We start from the raw sequence: 21,937 nt of genomic DNA, 5'->3' as shown, positions 1-21,937 counted from the left end.
CACACGCCACCCGCACAGGCCCGCGCCGCTGCCGCTGGGCCCGCCAGGTCATTCCCGCACGACAGGTAACAAATGCCCCAGTCCAAGGGCGGTTGGACCCGTACCGCACGAGCCCCGTGCTGGTGCTGCAGTGCCTGGCTGCCTGCCCAGCATGCGTAGGGCGTGTAGCCCGCGCGCAGCCGCAATACCCCGCCCTAGGCCCGGTCCACCGCACCACACCCTGGAACCTGCACCCATGCCCCACACGTCAGTGGGAGACAGACCGACCGACCTCTCCCCGTCTCACGGGTGCAGCCATTGGGGTGCCGGCTCCGCTCGGCCCTCCTCTTCCTCGATTCGCAAGTCCCAACCCGCCTCTCCCACAAAGGCCAAAGCCCCACCTGCTCCGTCGAGTCCCGTCGGCTCGCCCCGTCTCCCTCCCTCCTCCTCCCTCAAATCATATCATCAGAGCGAGAGGGACGGCGAGAGGAGAGCTGGGAAGGACAGAGAGAGAGAGAGAGTGAAGAGAAAGAGTAGCGTTGATACACCGTCGAATCGAATCGAGACCCTCCCTCCGCCCCACCGCACCCCCCATATCGCATCGGAATCCAGCATCGCCATCGCCACCCCTCCATCGCACCACCGCTTTCCACTCTCCACTCCCTTCCCACCCTCGCCCCGCCCCGCCCCGCGCTTGCGTGATTCGTACGGTTTATCACCGCCTCTTTCTCTTCCACTCTCTCTCCGTGGTTGGGTCCGGCTCGGTCCGGTCCGGTCCGCCCGCCGCCGCCGCGGCACCCACTACAAGTAGTAGCGACATTCGTCTTCGCCTCCTCTGCGATTCTTATTCTGATCCCCCGCCTCCCAAATGTGTTTTGCGCCTGCTGCCGCTGGTTGAATACAGGAGGCGGGGCGTTGTTTGTTGTGGCCTGTAACTGTCGGCGTGGCAGCTGTTGGTGCAGAGCGAGATGGCGGGAGGGCCAGGAGGAGGCGGCGACGCCGGCGGCGAGCACGCGGCGGCGGCGTACTGGTACGACGCGTGCGAGGACAGCGCCTCCCTGCTCTGCGGCATCGACTTCGCCGCGTCCGCCGACTTCGACCCGGGCCTCATACCGGCCATGGACTGCGGCGCCGATGACGGCTTCGTCGCCGAGATCGACCGGATACTCGAGAGCATCAACGCCGAGGCCACCCCCGCACCGCCGCCTCCTCCTCCTGCGCCTGCGCCTGCGCCAGCGCCAGCGCCTGTGGCTCCGCTGCAGCCACAGCCGCAGTTGCAGGAGGCGGCTGCGACCGTGGCCCACAATGCGGTGGCGGTGTCGGACGTGGCGCAGAGGGCCCCGGCCGTGGAAGCGAGGAAGGAGCCCAGGAGGGAGTTCCCGGTCGCCGCGGCCAATGGCGGCGACGACTGCAGGGACAGCAAGCGCCAGCGTCTCCCTGCGGGTGGTACCGGGGGACCACGCCACGACTGGCGGCGGCGTCCGATGGCGCCCCCGCCTCCATCCCGTGGGTGGGAGGACCGGGGGCGCGGAAGGCGGGAGTACGACAGGCCTCGTAAGCGCGACCGCGACGGCCACTACGGCCAATGCCATGATCACCACCGACGCGACCCTCGGGGTTTCTGGGAGCGCGACCGCGGCGGCAAGATGGTGTTCCGCCATGGCATGTGGGAGGCTGAGGCGGACCGCCAGGGAAAGCGTGCCAGGACGAAGGATGGATGCCCTCCTGCGGAGAATAAGGCGGAGGTGGATCGGTCGGGGAAGGAGAAGCCTGCCACTGAGGAGAAGGCGAGGCAGTACCAGCTCGAGGTGCTTGAGCAAGCAAAGAGCAGGAACACAATTGCTTTCCTTGAAACTGGTGCGGGGAAGACTCTCATAGCTGTGTTGCTCATCAAAAGCATCTGTGACAAAATGCTCAAGGAGAACAAGAAGATCCTTGCTGTCTTCTTGGTGCCTAAGGTGCCCCTTGTGTATCAGGTACAGACACACGAGTGAGCCTTTGGACATTCAGGTCGCAAATTTTGTTGATACAATTATATTTTCTTGGTGGAATTGCAGCAAGCTGAAGTGATACGCGAGAGGACCGGCTATCGTGTTGGGCACTACTGCGGGGAGATGGGGCAGGATTTCTGGGATTCTAGAAAGTGGCAGCGCGAGTTTGAGTCAAAACAGGTAAAATCCTGTGCGTGGCCGTACTTTTACTTCCAAACTATTTTCAGATACAATGCCCCATGGCCAAGCTTTGATCAAACCTGTGCTTAGGCCACTTGAGTTAGGAACTATAGTGTAGTACTATGTTGTTGAGCTAACTGGTTAGTAGCCGAGACACTTGCATTAAGTCTCATTGTTTCTTTGCAGATTATGAATTTCTAAAAAAATTCTTTCTCTAGATGTAAACTAGTAGCCGAGGCACCTGCATTAAATCTGGCCGTGCAGGACGTAAACTAGTTGGAGATCCAAATGCGTTGCACGCTCCAATTCCTAGCTTGGCACGGCGACACAGTACTCGGTAAAGGATCCAAGCATGCCCTTGGTTCCTCAGCTAGACTTGCCTCAATGCCTCACCTCCTTACCTAGCCAAGGCTGGGGAGCCAAATTGTCTAGCCTGGGATAGCAATGAAAAACCTCGCCAACATAGAAAACGAGAGAGCTTGCCATCGATCGAAACACTCAACAGCATATGATTTCCTTGCCCAGTGAGGTGAGGCATGAGTTTCCCAAGGATCCAAACATGTCCCAGGAATGGTTTTGATGGCACACTTTTGTGTGTTGAGAGGTGCATTGTGTTATTTGTTGTGTCTAACTGGAATTCTCATGGTCTTGGAATACTGGAATGCAATATGTTTAACTCATTCGTATCCCATATATTCGTTCTTGCACCTAGCTTGTTCTAACATGGTTTAAATGCACAAGCTGAAATATCTTGACTTGCTAGAGCCGATAAGTGGTAAAAAAACTTCTTAGAAGATTGGGCTTAGGATAAGAAGGTATCCTATTTGCTTCCTGTTGTATTGTTAACCAGGAGGGATCATTACCACAATATTATATTCTGACTAAAATCCCAGTTTTTTAGAACTTTTGTCATTTTTCTCAACTTGTGGATTTAAGTGAGGGGGGGGGGGGGGATCCTTCGTGCTTATTTTCAGGATCATGGTAGATGTGTTTGTTGCCTTGAAAGTCAACTAGGCACCTTTAGTATCACCATTTGCTTGCACTTAATCAGATGTATTGTGTAACACCCCGTCCAATCCCTGGACCGGCAGTACTTACTCATGGCAGCTCTCTAGGATCATATATTGTCCCCACAGACCAACACGAGTCTTTTGTGCACACTTTGTCCTCACTCATGTGCACCCGAAAAAACTTCCTAATCGGTCACCCATCCCAAATTGCTACAGGCCAAGCACGCTTAACTTAGGTTCTTTCGAGATAGGCTTCCGAAAAAGAAGATGCACCTTGTTGGTATGGATACCCTATTAATTCTATTAAGTCTTGGGCCAGGAAATCACCATCCCAGGGACCAAGATATCACAATCCACCCCCCTTAGAAGACCGACGTCCTCGTCGGTCAACCCAAATCCAGGAACCTCCCCTCTTAGCCACGTCTGTGTGTTTAGTGTCGTCATATGCCATACCATGTGACCACTCCGGGCCCACATGCGCAATGCGCTATATACCCGAACCCCCTAGCCCACACACGCCCGTGAAACCTTGAGGGTCGGCTCTGATACCACTTGTAACACCCCGTCCAATCCCTGGATCGGCGGTACTTACTCCTGGCAGCTCTCTAGGATCATATATTGTCCCCACAGACCAACACGAGTCTTTTGTGCGCACTTTGTCCTCACTCATGTGCACCCGAGAAAACTTCCCGGTCGGTCACCCATCCCGAATTGTTCCAAGTCAAGCATGCTTAACTTGGAGGTTCTTTCGAGATAGGCTTCCGAAAAAGAAGATACACCTTGTTGGTACGGATACTCTTTTAATTCTATTAAGCCCTGGGCCAGGAAATCACCATCCCAGGGCCAGTATATCACATATTGCAAGCAAAACAATTTGTTTTCTGTGTTATTGCTTCAGCAGGATGCTTGTTGTCTGTTACTTATCCATGTCTCACGCAGGTACTTGTTATGACAGCTCAAATTTTGTTGAACATCCTTAGGCACAGTATTATTAAAATGGATGCCATACATCTTTTGATTTTAGATGAGTGCCATCATGCAGTGAAAAAGCACCCATATTCTCTAGTAATGTCAGAATTCTATCACACCACTCCAAAGGACAAGAGACCATCTGTGTTTGGCATGACTGCTTCACCTGTTAACCTGAAGGGTATGGCTCTCCTTAGTATATCCTTGTTATTCCATGTACACTTTTCTTTGGCAGGTCCTGTCTCATTTAGATTTACTGCTCCTTTGCTTTCTGTTATATGTATGCTTTTCTGATGCTTAGTACTATATGGATAGGAGTGACTAGCCAAGAAGATTGTGCTATCAAGATACGGAATCTTGAGAGTAAACTGGATTGCATAGTCTGTACGATCAAAGATCGGAAAGAGCTGGAGAAACATGTTCCCATGCCTTTGGAAGTCATTGTCCACTACGACAAAGCAGCCACTCTTTTATCTTTCCATGAACAAATCAAACAAATGGAGGCTGCAGTTGAAGAAGCTGCACTTTCTAGTTCTAAGAGAACTAAATGGCAGTTCATGGGAGCTAGAGATGCAGGGTCTAGAGATGAGCTACGTCTTGTCTATGGTGTTTCTGAGCGTACAGAAAGCGATGGTGCAGCTAATTTAATTCAGAAGTTGAGAGCTATAAACTATGCTCTGGGTGAACTAGGACAGTGGTGTGCTTACAAGGTACTGCTTCACATCAGTGAACTAGTGTATTGATATCTGTTTCGTGTTTCTAACTGCTATATCTGTTTAACTTCAGGTTGCACTGTCATTCTTGACAGCACTACAGAATGATGAAAGGGCCAACTATCAGGTTGATGTTAAGTTTCAAGAGTCATACTTGAGAAAGGTAGTTGATTTGTTACACTGCCAGTTGACTGAAGGGGCTGCAATGAAAAGTGACAGTAATGATGTTGAAATGCATAATTCTGAAAACCCCAAGCCAAATGAACTTGAGGAGGGAGAGCTACCTGACAGTCATGGTATTAATAGTCTTCTTGCAAAATGTGTTATATGGTGACCTTTTTCTTTTTAACATTCCCCAATGAATTTCCCTTCTTCCTTCACTCTACAATTAGCACATATTGTGTTTATTTTTTGTCCTTTATTATACCTTAGGATATACAATTAGCACCTATTTTGTTTTTTTTTGTTCTTTATTATACCTGAGGGTATCTCAGCCTCACTTTTAACGCTTTATGCTGTTATTTCCCACTAGCTGTTTCTGTAGGTGAACATGTAGATGAAGTCATTGGTGCCGCAGTGGCCGATGGAAAAGTTACCCCAAGGGTGCAAGCTTTGATAAAAATACTTCTCAAGTATCAGCACACTGAGGATTTTCGTGCTATCATATTTGTAGAGCGAGTGGTTACAGCATTAGTCCTCCCTAAGGTAGGGACTATGTTTTCAACATCTTAAGATCAATTACTTCTCAACCTTTTATGAATTCTCTGACCTGTTTCCCTTTCACGACGGCTTAGGTCTTTGCAGAACTTCCATCGTTGGGCTTTATACGGTGTGCAAGCTTGATAGGTCATAACAATAACCAGGAGATGCGGTCGTGCCAAATGCAGGATACAATCACAAAATTTCGTGATGGCCGTGTATGTTTCTATTCATGACGATGACATGATTTAACATAGTGTTTGTTGTGGCACACACCTTTTATGGTTTAACTATGTTGTTAGCTAGGCTTAACGATCTGCATTCAGTGGTTTTATGCAATCTACTAAATTCCATGATGTCCAAGTATGTTTCTACTCATGACAGAATTCTACATTCATATTTTTTGTTCCAAGTACATGTCTGTTGTAAGTTTAAAACTATGTTTAACTGTGTGCTGTGTATATTTACGATTAAAACAGATATGTCCATGTACATATCTGTTGTACGTTAGGTGTATATATTGGAGTTGATCTGTGCCTCACAGGGTTTTTAAGGCGTCGCCTAGGCGTCCAGTCGCTTGGCTAAACCTAGCCGCCTTGCCCGCCTAGGGCGCCGCCTAGGCGCTAAGGCACTCGGAGTGTTTGCTTGCTCGCCTAGGCGCCTTAAGAACACTGGTGCCTCATACACCAGCTATAAAAAATCTCTGTTATGGGTTTGCAGGTTACACTGTTAGTTGCAACTAGTGTTGCAGAGGAAGGACTTGATATTAGGCAGTGCAATGTTGTCATTCGCTTTGACCTTGCAAAGACTGTTTTGGCCTACATTCAGTCTCGGGGTCGTGCTAGAAAGCCTGGATCTGACTACATATTGATGCTTGAAAGGTAATTATGTGTCACCAAAACTCTTGATACCGTTAAAATATACTCCATTTAAATCATCGACTTATATAAATTAATTCTGCCAGAGGAAATATGTCTCATGAAGCTTTCTTGAGAAATGCTCGGAATAGTGAAGAGACATTGAGAAAAGAAGCTATTGAGAGAACTGATCTCAGTCATCTCGATGGCACTTCTATGCTAAGCCCTGTTGATATATCACCTGATTCTATGTATCAGGTTGAATCAACAGGTGCCGTTGTCAGTCTGAACTCTGCAGTTGGACTCGTACATTTTTACTGCTCACAGCTGCCGAGTGACAGGTACATAACTTCTTGTGATTTGTTTGGTATACTAGCTCAATTGATTTTGAAATCGCAGGCTCATCAGTAGTTTCCTCATTCCAGATACTCTATTCTTCGACCGGAATTTATTATGCAAAAGCATGAGAAACCAGGGGGTTCAACAGAATATTCTTGCAAACTTCAACTCCCTTGTAATGCCCCATTCGAGAAACTTGAAGGTCCTATATGCAGTTCAATACGCCTGGCCCAACAAGTAATGACAGTTCACTGGAACAAAATATTATTTAGTTTTTTTTCCGTACATTTTATCTATTAGTTTGAACTGTGACTGGTTCTTTTTGTGCAGGCTGTTTGTTTAGCTGCTTGTAAGAAGCTACATGAGATGGGTGCCTTCACAGATATGCTTTTACCTGACAGAGGAAGTGGGGAAGGAGAAAAGACTGAACAAAATGATGAAGGTGATCCACTGCCTGGAACAGCACGCCATAGAGAGTTCTTTCCTGAAGGGGTTGCTGAAATTCTACATGTCAGTATTTTCGTTCTCACATTACCTGAGCTTGAACTTAACTTAATGGTGCTTTGCGAATTGCGATCTGCCGGTACTTTTAGGTTCTGATTAGTTTCATTTCACTAAACTTTGTTTTCAACAGGGAGAATGGATTTTATCTGGAAGAGATGGTTACCAAAGTTCACAGTTTATTAAGTTATATTTGTATTCTGTGAACTGTGTAAACATTGGGACTTCAAAGGACCCTTTCGTTACACAACTTTCAAATTTTGCTCTTATTTTTGGCAATGAGCTGGATGCAGAGGTAACTTTTTCCTGGTGATATTATGCAACTTGAGAAAATAAACATTTAAAATCCTATGATGTTTCGATGTTTTAGGTTTTATCGACGACGATGGATCTCTTTGTTGCTAGGACAATAATAACAAAGGCATCTCTCGTATTCCGTGGACCAATTGAAATTACAGAAAGTCAGGTTAATTTTCTTTGCAATGATGTATCAAAGTTCATTTCTATTTTTTACATTAAATGTTGCTAAACTTGCTCATGTGCTTCCAGCTGATCCTGCTTAAGAGCTTTCATGTTAGGCTCATGAGCATTGTACTTGATGTTGATGTTGATCCCTCAACAACTCCTTGGGATCCAGCAAAAGCATACCTCTTTGTTCCTGTGGGAGCTGAGAAATGTATGGATCTTTTAAGAGAGATAGATTGGACTCTAGTTAATAGCATTGTGAATTCTGATGCCTGGAACAACCCTCTTCAGAGGGCACGCCCAGATGTCTATCTAGGCACGAACGAAAGGACACTTGGAGGGGATAGGAGGGAATATGGGTTCGGGAAGTTGCGCCATGGAACTGCATTTGGACAGAAAGCCCACCCTACGTATGGTATCAGAGGAGCCATCGCTGAATTCGATGTTGTCAAAGCGTCTGGATTAGTTCCTGGTCGTGGATGGGGACATTTTAATGATTATCAAAATAAAGGCAAGTTGTTCATGGCAGATTCATGTTGGGATGCCAAAGATCTTGCTGGAATGGTTGTAACTGCCGCCCACTCAGGAAAAAGGTTCTATGTGGACAGTATTTGCTATAATATGAATGCAGAAAATTCTTTCCCTAGGAAAGAGGGCTATCTGGGTCCCTTGGAATACAGCTCGTTTGCTGATTACTACAAGCAGAAGTAAGATAAGTTTTGAGTGCTGGAAGCAAAAGGAGTTCTCTCTTAGCTCTACCTCCTTTTGATTTCCCTTTTTTTTTGGCAAAGTAGCTTTATGGCAGCATACCATGATGATTCTTGTTTTTCCTCTCAGGTATGGTGTGGAGTTAGTTTATAAGAAACAACCTCTTATACGGGCACGCGGTGTTTCATACTGCAAAAATCTACTTTCTCCTAGATTTGAGCATTCTGAAGGTAAAAGCTATGCATTTCTTTTGTGAGATTTCTTTTAGACTTTTTTTGTTTGCCTTAATATTTTGCTATTCATTGATGTTTTGGTCTTTCAAGCCCATCCAAGACTTCCCAGCACTAGATTAATTTAATAAAGAAATACAAACTTAGTGCTTAATATAACTTATATACTTGCAAATGGGAAAGTGTTTGGTATAATGGATTTGTACTACTATTGTTTTGCAGCTAGCAATGGAGAGTTCTCAGAGAATCTTGACAAGACATACTATGTATATTTACCACCCGAATTGTGCCTTGTGCATCCTCTCCCCGGATCACTTGTTCGTGGAGCTCAGAGGTTACCCTCAATAATGAGAAGGGTGGAGAGCATGCTTCTTGCAATTCAACTGAAGGACATAATTGGGTATCCAGTTCCTGCAAATAAGGTACACTTGCAGCTCCCAATCGAGCATGTTTTAGGGAAAACTTTTGAATGTCCCCCGGTAGAATTTACCGGTAAATTGAACACTTAAATTTGTCCTTTCTATATTACACAACTGTCTTCTACTAAGATGTCAGACTACATGCCAACTAAGTGGAGCACCCAATGACACCTCTAGGCCTTCATTGTTGCTCCTAGCCTTGGTGGATCGTGTCTGTTGACGGGAAAAAATTGTTAAACAAACCAATATGTACTCAATCCAGGTGCTACTGAATACTAATGATAGTTTTGTACATGATAATATGCAGGGTAAATTTAAGGGTCTAGTCTTCTGAAAAGATCATGCTTGTTTGCCTAATGAAAAAAATGTGGAGTGCCATAAACCTGTTCTCTATTCACCTAGATTCATCATGCAATAGCTATATGTTATTCTGCACATTGATTAATAATTAATAGCTTTTTGTTTGTGTGGTTCACAGATATTAGAAGCCTTGACTGCTGCGTCATGCCAGGAGACATTCTGCTATGAAAGAGCAGAGCTGCTGGGTGATGCATACTTGAAATGGGTTGTGAGTAGATTCCTTTTCCTAAAATATCCTCAAAAGCATGAGGGACAGCTCACAAGGATGCGGCAGCAGATGGTTAGCAACATGATCCTGTATCAATACGCCCTGAATAAAAACCTCCAATCTTATATCCAAGCAGATCGATTTGCTCCATCAAGATGGGCAGCTCCAGGAGTGTTACCTGTATTTGATGAAGAAACGAGAGATTCTGAACCATCCATCTTTGATGAGGAATTTACTCCTAGCAGTGAGTTACAAAAGAACTTGTATGATGACTATGATGGCGATAGCATGCAAGAAGACGGTGAAATTGAGGGAGATTCTAGCTGCTATCGTGTTCTATCAAGCAAAACATTAGCAGATGTTGTGGAAGCACTTATTGGTGTCTATTATGTAGCTGGAGGGAAAATTGCTACAAACCATCTGATGAAATGGATCGGTATTAATGCAGAGTTGGATCCTCAAGAGATCCCATCTTCGAAGCCATATAACATACCTGAGAGCATAATTAAAAGCATCAATTTTGACACATTAGAGGGTGCATTGGGTATCAAGTTTCAGAATAAAGGCTTACTTGTTGAAGCTATAACACATGCATCAAGACCATCATCAGGTGTTTCCTGTTACCAGCGCCTGGAATTTGTTGGTGATGCTGTATTGGACCATCTCATTACGAAGCACTTATTTTTTACTTATACGGACCTACCTCCAGGCCGCTTGACTGACTTGAGAGCTGCAGCTGTTAATAATGAGAACTTTGCAAGGGTTGCAGTTAAACATAAGCTACATGTACATCTTCGCCATGGATCATCTGCATTGGAGACACAGGTGGGCCATTCTTAATGTTCAGTAGTGAACTTCCTTGCTACCCACTCCATTCCAAATTATTATTTTTATATGCATAGCTTTTTATGCACTTAGAAATACATTATGTCTAGATTTGTAGTAAAAAACAGTGTATCTAGAAAAGCTAAAACGCCCTGTAATTTGAAATGAATGGAGTATGTGTTACTTATATATGCTGTAATGTTTGAACTAGAGTTCTGTCATGTTGAAAATATTGGCACCTTTTGGAAGCAGTGCTGACTATATTCTCTCTATCCTGTGAAGATTCGAGAGTTTGTGAAGGATGTCCAGGAGGAGCTTTCGAAACCAGGTTTCAATTCTTTTGGCCTTGGGGATTGTAAGGCTCCAAAGGTTCTCGGAGACATTTTTGAGTCTATTGCTGGCGCAATATTCCTTGATAGTGGGTGTGCTACCTCCGTAGTCTGGAAGGTAGTTTCTGTGTTCTTTGGAATGAAATTCTGTTCATACTCATGTGGGAAATACTGAAGTTTAATTTTTTTAATCCATCATGTCAGGTTTTTCAGCCTCTGCTTGATCCAATGGTGACGCCGGACACCCTTCCGATGCACCCTGTAAGGGAGCTCCAAGAGCGCTGCCAGCAGCAAGCCGAAGGATTAGAATACAAAGCATCCCGTACAGGCAATGTAGCTACAGTTGAAGTCTTGGTTGATGGCATACAGATTGGTGTAGCTCAGAACCCACAGAAGAAGATGGCACAAAAGTTGGCGGCTAGAAATGCACTTGTTGTCTTGAAAGAGAAGGAAACCGCAGCAAAGAAAGACACTGAAAAGGATGGCGAGAAGAAAAACGGTTCTCAGTTCACTAGGCAGACTCTGAACGACATCTGCTTGAGAAGGCAATGGCCGATGCCACAGTACAGGTGTATAAACGAGGGTGGCCCTGCCCATGCCAAAAGATTTGTTTATGCGGTAAGGGTAAATACATCTGACAGTGGATGGACTGACGAGTGCATTGGAGAGCCAATGCCGAGTGTGAAAAAGGCCAAGGACTCTGCAGCTGTTCTTCTGCTCGAGCTGCTGAATCGAAATTACCGTGGCAAGCCTGATGGAAAATAATCTTTGGTGATGTTCTGTGGTGGTAGGTAGACGTGGAAGCATCCATCATTCTGATTATACCCCCATGCAGTGCTTTTCAGCAAAGCAAATTAATGGCCTTTGTTGATGTTCTTGGTGGCGGTATTGGTGATATGGAGGCATTCAATGCAAGCATAAGCAGAGCTATGGGGAGTGGGATTAGAGGATTATTATTAGTTTTGTCTGAGGTGACTACTAGGTATTTTACTGGCGAGGTACTGAGGTCACAACTCACAAATAGCAGTTGCAAATTGCAATAGAGGAAATGATGATAGGTTGATATAGGATATTGGAGGCCTCTTATTCATCGATTGTATAAGATGTTTACAGAACAGTGCATTGATCCATTAAATTTATATTGATTGATATTTTTATAGTGGTATACTACTAACGGCTTTCTTATATTTCGTCCCGCTATGTATTCAGTGGCTTAGATGTTTACAAACATCTCACATTCATACACAGGATGCGCCTGCAGCTGGGAACTCGGGGTTCTCTATCTTGGCCTCGCCGACCAAATATCACGTACGTCGACGTCCGCGAACAGTATATATATGGTAGGCTTGGTAAGGCTCCTTCCTTCGCACCAACCAATTAGTGACCTGGTTCATCAGCATAAACACACACGTTACTCACCTTTCGCATGGACCACTCAGTTTGTCACTGAAAATACTTGTAGGCGGGCGTGATCCCCTTGCGCATGGTACAGAGCAAGACGCTGAGCTGGATATTCTGATAATCCCGTATACTCCAACAGAAACTACAGAATGGAATCAAGTTGTACCTGCGTTTCTGCTGCTCAAAAATTGCGAGATGGACCATGGACGTGTGTTGTTTGGCAACAACGACGCAACCAGCACGGACAAGAAGGGGGGACATGCAGTCTCTCGAAACCTGTCCTATACAATTAGAAAGAAAAAAAAGAGGGAAAATAAAAGGAAAAGAACGCGAGGGCAGGGCCGGCCGGTCGGTCGGTGCCTGCGCCGCACTTTTGTCATGTGCCTAGCACAATCGAGGGCCTCACCTGCCCGCCTACCTAAAAAATAGTCTTTTGGACATTAATGATCACGAGCGAGCTGGGCTGCCAAAATGCTGCATGATTCATGTTTTGTGAAAGACAAAGCTGCATCATTGATTGATTAGCGCCTGAGGCTTGAAAGGAGGAGGGGGGAGAGAAGGAAAAGAAGCTTGCGATTTGGCCACTGAAAGTGGATCCAACTTTGCACCCAACAGCCAGCATGGGGAACCTGATCCGGCCAGGGCGTGCACACGATAACGAAGGGCTTTACGTTCTTTCCTCGTAAAAAAAAAGAGAAGAAAAGAAAAGACGATGATCATGCTCCGATGATCCCTACCCAGCACAGTACAGACTACAGAGTACAGACTGATTCGAAGCACAAGATGCTGTGAATTCCGGGTTCAGTCTCAGTTCCAGTAGCGCTGGCGCTGCCAAGGGCCAAGCCTGGATACTGAACTACTGAAGCTTCGCGTGAGCGCCCCGCACCGGAGTTCGTCTTCCTGGAATTGGGGTCAAATGATCTACTGACTGATTGGCCACTGATGGCGACGGCACGGACCTGATGGACCTGCCTCCATGTGCAGCACCGCGCCGGAGCCGGACTGGAGTAGCAGGAAGGAGTACGAAGACAGGCAGGCGGAGCCGCGGAGGCATGGACCTGAATGAAACTGGCAGTACATAGCTGCTAGCTTAGCACTTGGCAACGCGCCAACGCCGTTATTTGCTGTAGCAGAAGCCGAGGCTGAGCTGGGATGACGTTACAGTAACAGTTACCACAGCGCTGTACCTAAGTGTCAGTCTGTAACAATAATAAAAAAAGGTGCTGTAACAACAAACAACAGTGAAAAAAGAAGGTTCCACTCCAGTCTCCAGCTCCCAGCTCCGCTTCCACACCGGCAGTGGCTGGTTCAGATCTCAGAGATCTTCAGCATTCCATGCATTCGGTTCAGAGAGACAGAGTCTAGCTATCTTTCTTTCTTCAGTACGTGACCCGGCTTTACCAGCCAACAAACTGCGTGGACCAGACGGCGGGCTCTGCACTGGTGGATGCATCCATCCATGCTTCCTTTTGGGTAAAGCTTGAAGAATGGCGCCTGGCGCGGCTGTAGAAAAGCTCTCTGCCTCCTTTTTTTTTTTAACGTGGAAGGCACTCGGATGTGAGGCTTCTTTTTTTTTTTTTAACCCCACTTCTGATGCCAGAATCTATTGTGGCCTCGTCAGCTGCCTGCTCCTAACTAACTAACCACACGTGTACGCACGAGCACTCGTAAACTTGTCTTTGTTACGGACTACTACTAGCTAGCACTCATACCAAGCATATATATGGCGCAGAGGGGAAAAAAAAAGAATGGCATAATCATGCGTCTGAAGAAAGGCTTTCTCAATGATCCATATGCAGTACGTGTAAGTATTATAATGTAATGTAACGTAGGCGCGCGGCTAGGAGTCTAATCCGTCCACGAAGCAAACAAATGCATGTTCGGGTGCCCGCGGATTTGGGGGTAGCTGGCGTGATCTATCGCGCGTTTCCCGGCCGCCTGCTGACGCTCGTCGTGGACGACGAAAACTCTCAAGAACATGATGATGATGCCTCATAAGCACTGCACTGACATTGATTACCTTACTTTGTCAAGCAACCGGGGCCGACATCTGTACGTATTTTATTATAAAGTTATGAGCGTTAATCATACGAAATAAATAAAACAGATAGAGGCGGACAAAGTTAATCATAAATGTACGTTAGGATTCATGATAATGAATCCTAAATTTATGACCCACTGTTGTACGCATTCGTAGCTTGCATGCATGGGAATTGGGAAGAAAGTTCCATGCCGGATAGTAACTCTGAAAACAGAAGGATAGCTCGCCAATGCAAGTCGCCAGGCGACAAGATGGACGCTTTTCCATCATGCGTCAGTGCAGCAGATCAAAACCCAAAAAGGCATGAACGACCATTTGTACAGATCCCATGCGTGCATCGTTTTAATTCTTCCTTGTTGAGCGTCTGCTTTTCTTTTCTTTCATCCCTCTCGCAAATCTCAATCAATCATACACCACAAGGGCCCGCACCCGTCTCTCCCTCTCTCTCCTCGGCTCCACACTACTAAGCAGTATCGATGGCCCCCTCCCACATGGGATGTGCATGCACCCCCACTATGCCAGTTGCCCTATATATAAAACCGCCTGGACCGACCGGAGTCCCACTAGCTCCACTCCACCACACACACCGCGCAGCTAGCTGTCACCGGAGCAAGAAGGAAGAAAAACCAGCGGCACCGATCGATCGACGACACGCGCGCGATCGAGGTGAGGAGCGAAAGAAAAGGTGGCCTTTTCGAAGCCGCCGGACGGAGTGTAGCGCTAGCTAGCTCCCCAGGCCGGAGAGGAGGATGGTGGGACGAGGAGCGGCGACGGCCCTCGTGTGGGCGGCGGTGGTGGCGGTCGCGACGGTGGTGTCGCGGGCGCAGCAGCTGCAGGTGGGGTTCTACGACACGCTGTGCCCGGCGGCGGAGATCATCGTGCAGGAGGAGGTGAGCAAGGCGGCGTCCGGCAACCCCGGCGTCGCCGCGGGCCTCCTGCGCCTCCACTTCCACGACTGCTTCGTCAGGGTCAGTGCGCCAAGCGGCTAATTATTAAGCAAGCTAGCTAGCCGCCCTCCTCGAGTGATCCAATGCAAAGTGGTTGGTGGTGGCGGTGGTGGTGTCACGTACTGTGGGGACGGGCCGGCCGGGTGCCTCGATTGCGCGCGTAGCTGCATGTGGATCCTCCTTCCTCTCTGTTCATTATTACGCGTATTATTGGTATTGCAGGGGTGCGACGCGTCGGTGCTGCTGGACTCGTCGGCGGGCAACCAGGCGGAGAAGGACGCGGCGCCCAACGCCAGCCTGCGCGGGTTCGAGGTCATCGACAGCGCCAAGACGCGGCTGGAGCAGGCCTGCTTCGGCGTCGTCTCCTGCGCCGACGTCCTCGCCTTCGCCGCCCGCGACGCCCTCGCGCTGGTACGCACTGCTCGTCCCCTCACTAGCTAGCTGCTCTTCCACTAGCTAGCAGCTTCTCCGGTTCTCTTTGGTCAGCGCTAGGTAACAACGTAACAAAACTATTCCCATCCCAAGGTAGAGCGAAATCGGTCTAGGATCACGCGCAGTGAGTACGTACGTGAGTGAAGAGGCATGGCCCAGCCGCGCCTTTCTGGACGCTTCCTTTCTTTTTCATCAAATATAAAAGGATGTGGGGGATGGATGGTTGCCATGAAAGCAGCTTTGGAATGGAAGGCTGTCCAGCCTTTGGCAACTCCACCCAACAATGCCATGTCCTGCACTGCACTGCACGTACTGCCTCGGAAGCAAGCACGCACGGCCGGCACACGGTGGTATAGATGGCCAAAAAGCACGAGGCCCGTGAGCCCGGCACGAAGCCCGCTTTTTGGGCCCGGTCCGAGCCCGGCACGGTAAAATAAGTGGGCGGGCTTGGACAGGAAACTAGGCACGGCGGGCTAGCCCGGCACGGCCCGTTTACCTCTAAGCCCGTTAAGCCCGTTTTTTTACACTAAAACGTGCTTTTCGGCCTGTTTAGCCCGCTTTTTGGTCCGTTTTTTCGTGCTAAACGGGCCGGCCCGGCCCGTTTAGGCCCGCTACGGGCCGGGCTTGGACAGAAACTTAAGCCCGATGGCTCAGCAGGCCCGGCCCGGTTTTGGCCGGGCTTCACCGGGCCCGGGCCGGGCCGGGCCGGGCCGGCCCGTTTGGCCATCTCTACACGGTGGCAGAGAGGAGAGAAGGTGACTCGAGGCGAGCCGTCCTTTTGCTTTAGGTGCACCTCGGTTTTGCTTGGCTCGGTTCGTACGTTACCGCGCGCACGGGCCTAACCTAACGGCCGGTGGGTGTCCGTAGCAGCGGCGGCACATGCTCGTGTCGTCGTGTCGCCCTCCATGGCTCAGCATAGCTCCAGTTCCCTCGAAAACCTTCTTCTGGAGGTGAGGATGGCATTAGGAGCTGGGAGAGTGCACTGCACTGCTCAGCGGTAGGGATTCTCCACTTGCCTTGGGCTTCGATTCAGCTGATTCTATGGCAGGATCAAACCTGCTGGTCAACAGATTTGATACGGTTAAGCCAACAGATATAGCCTTCAGTGTTAAACTAAACATGCTGCTTGCTCGAAGTTGCTGCTACAGTTTTTTTCCTTTTTCTTTTTTGTTGGGAACCATCAGCTCAGCAGGCGAGAGGAGAGTGAGGTCGGTGTCACACCGTCGTCACTCGTGGCAGTTGCAGGTAGCCCAGAGAGCGTAGCGTAGGCAGCAGAACTTTCCATTTCCCAGCTGCCAAACAGAGCACGCCGCTATACCTGACACGGAACCGTCGCGTCGAGCCAGCCACCGTGACAATACGGCGGCGGTTTCACGTCCGTGTCTCGTGACCGGGAGGGAGAGGCAGGAGCGAAAGCTACGAGACTACTACCACTACCAGCGCGGCGGCCTCGGGAACGCGGCGTGGGCACGTCGGGCGCATGGTTCTAGTACGTGGATCCGACGCGCACCCCATGTGCTCTGCCCTGCCCGGGCCCGGCACGCCCACATGCCCTGCCGTCGCGGTCTCGCCCGCCCCACCGGACGTTCCGGGTCCGCACGCACGTGCCACCTCAGCTGGCGTTCGCGTCGCGTTGGCTGCCTTCTCTTGCTGACGCTTCTGTGTTGGTCTCTGGCTGCGTTTGTTGCAGGTCGGGGGCGACGCGTACCAGGTGCCGGCGGGGCGGAGGGACGGCAACGTCTCCTCGGCGCAGGAGGCGGGCGCGAACCTGCCGCCGCCGACGGCGAGCGCGAGCCAGCTGACGCAGGCGTTCGGCGCCAAGGGGCTGAGCCAGGCCGAGATGGTGGCGCTGTCGGGGGCGCACACGGTGGGCGCGGCGCGCTGCAGCTCCTTCGCGCCCCGCCTCTACTCGTACGGGCCCAGCGGCGCGGGGCAGGACCCGTCCATGGACCCCGCGTACCTGGCGGCGCTGGCGCAGCAGTGCCCGCCGCAGGGGACCGGCGCCGCCGACCCGCCCCTCCCCATGGACCCCGTCACGCCCACCGCCTTCGACACCAACTACTACGCCAACCTGGTCGCCAGGCGCGGCCTGCTCGCCTCCGACCAGGCGCTGCTCGCCGACCCGGCCACCGCCGCGCAGGTGCTCGCCTACACCAACAGCCCCGCCACCTTCCAGACCGACTTCGTCGCCGCCATGATCAAGATGGGTGCCATACAGGTGCTCACCGGCACAGCCGGCACCGTCCGGACCAACTGCAGGGTGGCTAGCTAGCTAGCTCATCCATGAGAATGTACCTGTAGACTCATGTGCTTAAAATCATACGACGAAACTGTACGTACGGCGTAGAGTGGTGTGGCGGGGTCCAATGATTCAGATTGTACGTACGTGTCCATCGATCCAACTGTAGTTGTGTACGCAGTACAGTACGTGCTAGCTACGGATCAGTTGCTTATATATAGCTTGTGCGTTTTTTTACACTTTCTTTTGTCCTTTTGGTTTATAATTTTTATTAAGATATACAAATATTTCTCTTCAGATTCGGATCGAATACAAATATTAAAAATGGTTCGTTCTTTTTCATTATTTCTTCTTCGTTTCCATACGATTCATCTTCCCGTCACTTCCTCCTCCGTATCCTCTCATTCAGTCATTCGCCCACGCCCGCCCATAAATCCCTCCATGTTTTTTTCTTTTTGATTAGAGAAAGAAGAAGGAACCAGACCTACGAATTTCATACTCAAATTGGATGTGGGTCTAGAACTCTAGATATGAAACTCCACATGAACCCAAGGAACATACAATCTGGGCTACATTTGTTCATGTCGGGACTTTATGGGCCTCAAGTTGCGCCAGCAGTCTACAAGCCCAGCGGGCTACTGAACACCGTCGGTAGAGTGGGCTGTGTACATCTACAAGTCATGACCCGTTCGAAGCAGGCCTCGTGCTTCCCTGCACGAGATATCTGGGCCTGGGCTGATCGGTGCGCGTCTGTTCCATGAACGCGGAACATAGTCTGTGCTGCCATGTGCTGATGCGCAACGCAAGCTTGCAGCAGCACAGCACGGAGCATCCATGGAGTCCCCGGGCGTAGAAGATCAGCGGCACTGGCTCGTGCTCGTGCCGCATCCTCTTCCTCCGCCCACCCAGACGACCTGACCCACCCGCCCGCCCATGAGGGCCGTGGCCCACCCGTGCCAGCACGCTTCGCGGAGAAAAAGGCTATAGCTGCTCTGCTGCCCGGCCGGCCGGCCGGCTCTGGTCTGGGTGGTCCAGGCCGGCGCGGCAGGCGCCCGGCCGTCCCCGCCGGCCACTGTTGAGCGTGGAGTAGCACAGTGGCCGGCTACGGCTACAGCAGCAGGCCAGCGGGATCGGTCGTACCGCTACCACACCGCCCGACACACGCGTAACGCAAACGGCGCCGATGGGCAGCGCGGCAGCAGCCAGCAGAGCGCAGACCTGCATGCATGTCCGGCGTCCGTACCGGCCGCCACCACCACCGCCCAGGCCAGCGCACGCCGCTGCGCAACAGCGCAAGTATGGTGGTATGATTCGTCGTGGCGTCACATGCTTGCAGCCTGCTGCATGCCGTCGCCGGCAGCCACACCCGCGCGCAGCATGCATGCATGATACACAGTGCAGTGCAGTGCAGTGCGGTGCGGTGGCTGGCAGTGTGCCAGCCATGGATCGGATCGCGCGGGCGATTGGTGCTCGCCTGCGGTGCGGTGGGGATCGATGGCTGCCTGCCTGCATGGCCGCATACAGAGATCGATACAGTCGCAGTACGTCCCTTGGCTAGCTTCTGCTGGTCGTTGTTGTTCAGACGCGACTTGAATTCGTCCTGCCTGCGTTATCCGCCACCGCTGTACGTTGTCTGCGTCTGCTACTGTCGCCGGTGCTTTTGGACTCGGAAACTGAAAGCAGCAGCAGCAGTCGACACCGATGCGTCGAGCCGAGAACGTACGCGCGCGCGGCCCTAGCCATCATCAGCTACAACAGCTAGGTAGGCTAGGGTCCATCTCTCCAGCCCCGCGCGCGCGCGTACACACCACTGTACATAGCTGTGTATGTTGCCTTGTACGACACAGAGAGGTTGCGTCTACTGCTCGCTCTCGCTGCTGGTCAGTAGTCAGTACGTACCTACCAAGGCAATCATATATCCACCACGCGCACAAAAGTGCCGCCCCGCCGGAGCCGGGACTGACTCTCTCTCTCTCTCAAGTCGTCTGATCGATCGATGTTCCGGCCGGGTTTTGCTGCTTCCACGGAGACACCTCCCTGAAGATAGCAGATGCATGGACTTACGTACTCTATAATGTGCGTGGTTGGAAACCCTGAAAGCTGCATGTGTGGAAGGAAACCGTGCCGCGTGCGTGCAGGAACGACGACGACGACGACCACGTACTGCCCCGGCCGGCGGCCCATGTTTACCGAAGAGACCATTAGCGTGCGTGCGTGCGTGCATTAAAAAGATCGGTCCGTCTAGCTCCCCGCCGAATCCTTCCAGATGCCACCCACCCACCCCGTCCGCGGCGTCTCCGTCGAGCGAGACATACATACAGTCTGCAGTTTGGCCTGACCTAACGAGCAGTGACGACCAATTCACACAGCGATGAACGCATGTGCTCGGTCATGGGGATCAAATCATGCGTCTGTCGTTGTGGAGTGTGGACTCGACTGGACTGGGCGGGGCTTCCATTCCTTTCCCACATCACATGGACGGACGGCGGCGGGGCCGATGTAGCTGCTACCTACTCGCGCGATCTTTCCAGTGACCACCACCAGCAGCAGCAGCTTCTGATGAGTTTGATCGAAGACGGGTGCGCGGCTGCGCGCGCTTGGGAACAGTACGTGCAAACCAACATGGGGGGGTCGATATGTTCGTTCGCTGGCGAAAGACGCCTTCTGGCTTTTTTGCAGGCGTGTGTGTCGTCTGCCGGTCTGCATCTGCTGCACTCGCTTTGCAGAGAGCTCTGAGCTTCTGAGGTACGTGGTGGTTGCCAGCAGCGGCGGCACTCGCTTTGCTGCATGCCGCCACCGCGCGTCCGCGCCATGGCAAAAGTCGCCGCCGTCCTTGACTACTTGCAGCAGCCTGCCCTAGCTAGCCTCTCGTTGTTGATCTCTTTCTCCCGGTCCTTGTCTTTTCGACGAGACGTCGCTAGCTGTAGAGGGACAGCCGGACAGGGCAGCAGGAAGGTCCGGCGTCGGCGGATTCATCACCCGGCCCGCCTGCGCCAAAAGACGGTAGCCGTCAGTCCCATCCATCCAGGTGACGTGTCTGCACTTGCCACTGTACTGTACTGCTTCTAGGAGTACTGCTACTAGTAGCCTTGTAGCTAGGAGTACTACTAGCTAGCCCCGTAGCCCGTGCTCGTGCCGCGGTCATGTATGTGTTGCGGCACGCCAATCTTTTATGGCCGTCGTGCAGCAATAATCTATACTATAAGTTATATAAGTACATATGCAGTTATGCTATATATATACACACAAAAGCCATCTATGTTATGTCCCAAACAATTAATTATGAGTCTCGCGACAGCTTCATGATCTAAAAAACAAACTAGCTAGATCTACAACTCACTAGGACATTTTCTCTTGTCAGGCTCCGGATCCTTGTGAAAGGGCTTCGACTCCCCTTGTAAAATAATTTCTCTAAATATAGCTGAAGCTATTCTACAAACGTTTGCAAAAACTGCTTCGTGTCGGTTTTATAATAATTTTGTGTTTTTAGATAATGGATAGAACTATCTCCGTCTTTCACCTCGCTAATAAGAGGATAGGGCCATAATTTTGATAAATTCAATATACAAACGACTCATTTTATTTAATTAATTCAAATTAAATCTATGTGCATATTAAATACGTTTTGGTGCCCACGGCTCTCTGGACGTGAGCCCCTTGTACCTTGGAATAGTTGGGAACCCTTGTGGCTGATGAGAGGACCCTGAGTTAATTGGGATTGTAACAGCCTCGTTGTCTGCCTTCGCCACTATACTACTCTACATGATGGCTCCGCCCTTTTGGTATAATTGAAAAGAAGCATTGGACAGAAAAGGATGATTTCCGAATGAGCGGGACATTAGAATTCGCTAATTGCGCGGGGTGCCCAGACCACCGAGCCTGCGACTAATTTGCCCATCTATTCGTCATGGGCGCAGCCGAGGTACTCCTCCATCGCCGCCGATCGTCGGTGTCGCCACCGAGGACGCAGATCGGAGGAGGGTGCGTGCGAAGCTACTGATAGCCGTCTCGCGATGCCGCCATGGAGGAGGGCGCCCAGCCAGCGTCGTTAGCGGCTTTCTTTGATTGTGAGCAACCACTAATATCTCTCCCTCC

General features: G+C 50.3%; 2 protein-coding genes across 7 annotated transcripts; both read left to right on the top strand.

Moving 5' to 3' along the window:
- Positions 1-300: 300 nt before the first annotated feature.
- LOC100381417 (uncharacterized) lies at positions 301-13,875 on the top strand. Of its 4 annotated transcripts, XR_002261888.3 has the most exons (21): positions 364-1,955; positions 2,037-2,150; positions 4,100-4,310; positions 4,445-4,839; positions 4,916-5,138; positions 5,375-5,547; positions 5,637-5,759; positions 6,262-6,422; positions 6,506-6,739; positions 6,824-6,974; positions 7,068-7,247; positions 7,372-7,533; positions 7,609-7,704; positions 7,788-8,410; positions 8,541-8,641; positions 8,864-9,063; positions 9,539-10,453; positions 10,736-10,900; positions 10,987-11,780; positions 12,031-12,131; positions 12,245-13,875. XR_002261888.3 is itself a non-coding variant. In XM_020537615.2 (20 exons), exons 2-20 carry the CDS (start codon positions 948-950, stop codon positions 11,545-11,547), a joined length of 5,796 nt encoding a protein of 1,931 aa, XP_020393204.1. In that variant the 5' UTR covers positions 301-786; positions 930-947; the 3' UTR covers positions 11,548-11,941. The 4 variants fall into 4 exon arrangements, 3 of the variants coding, with proteins under 3 accessions (XP_020393204.1, NP_001335948.1, XP_020393206.1); XM_020537615.2 differs by lacking the exons at positions 12,031-12,131; positions 12,245-13,875 and having other exon boundaries at positions 301-786; positions 930-1,955; positions 10,987-11,941; XM_020537617.3 differs by lacking the exons at positions 12,031-12,131; positions 12,245-13,875 and having other exon boundaries at positions 357-1,955; positions 10,987-11,947.
- Positions 13,876-14,628: 753 nt separating this feature from the next.
- LOC100191905 (Peroxidase 64) lies at positions 14,629-18,184 on the top strand. Of its 3 annotated transcripts, none has more exons than XM_008675083.4 (3): positions 14,629-15,192; positions 15,394-15,582; positions 17,294-18,184. In XM_008675083.4, the coding sequence occupies exons 1-3, from the start codon at positions 14,974-14,976 to the stop codon at positions 17,873-17,875; spliced, it is 990 nt and encodes a 329-aa protein (XP_008673305.1). In that variant the 5' UTR covers positions 14,629-14,973; the 3' UTR covers positions 17,876-18,184. The 3 variants fall into 3 exon arrangements, with proteins under 3 accessions (XP_008673305.1, XP_008673330.1, NP_001130801.1); XM_008675108.4 differs by having other exon boundaries at positions 14,745-15,114; NM_001137329.1 differs by having other exon boundaries at positions 14,809-15,582; positions 17,294-18,138.
- Positions 18,185-21,937: the final 3,753 nt, after the last annotated feature.

This window comes from Zea mays, chromosome 1, assembly GCF_902167145.1.
Source record: "Zea mays cultivar B73 chromosome 1, Zm-B73-REFERENCE-NAM-5.0, whole genome shotgun sequence".
In the NCBI taxonomy this organism is placed as follows: Eukaryota; Viridiplantae; Streptophyta; class Magnoliopsida; order Poales; family Poaceae; genus Zea; species Zea mays.
Note: the sequence above shows the minus strand (reverse complement) of the source record. Positions and strands in the feature narration are given on the sequence as shown.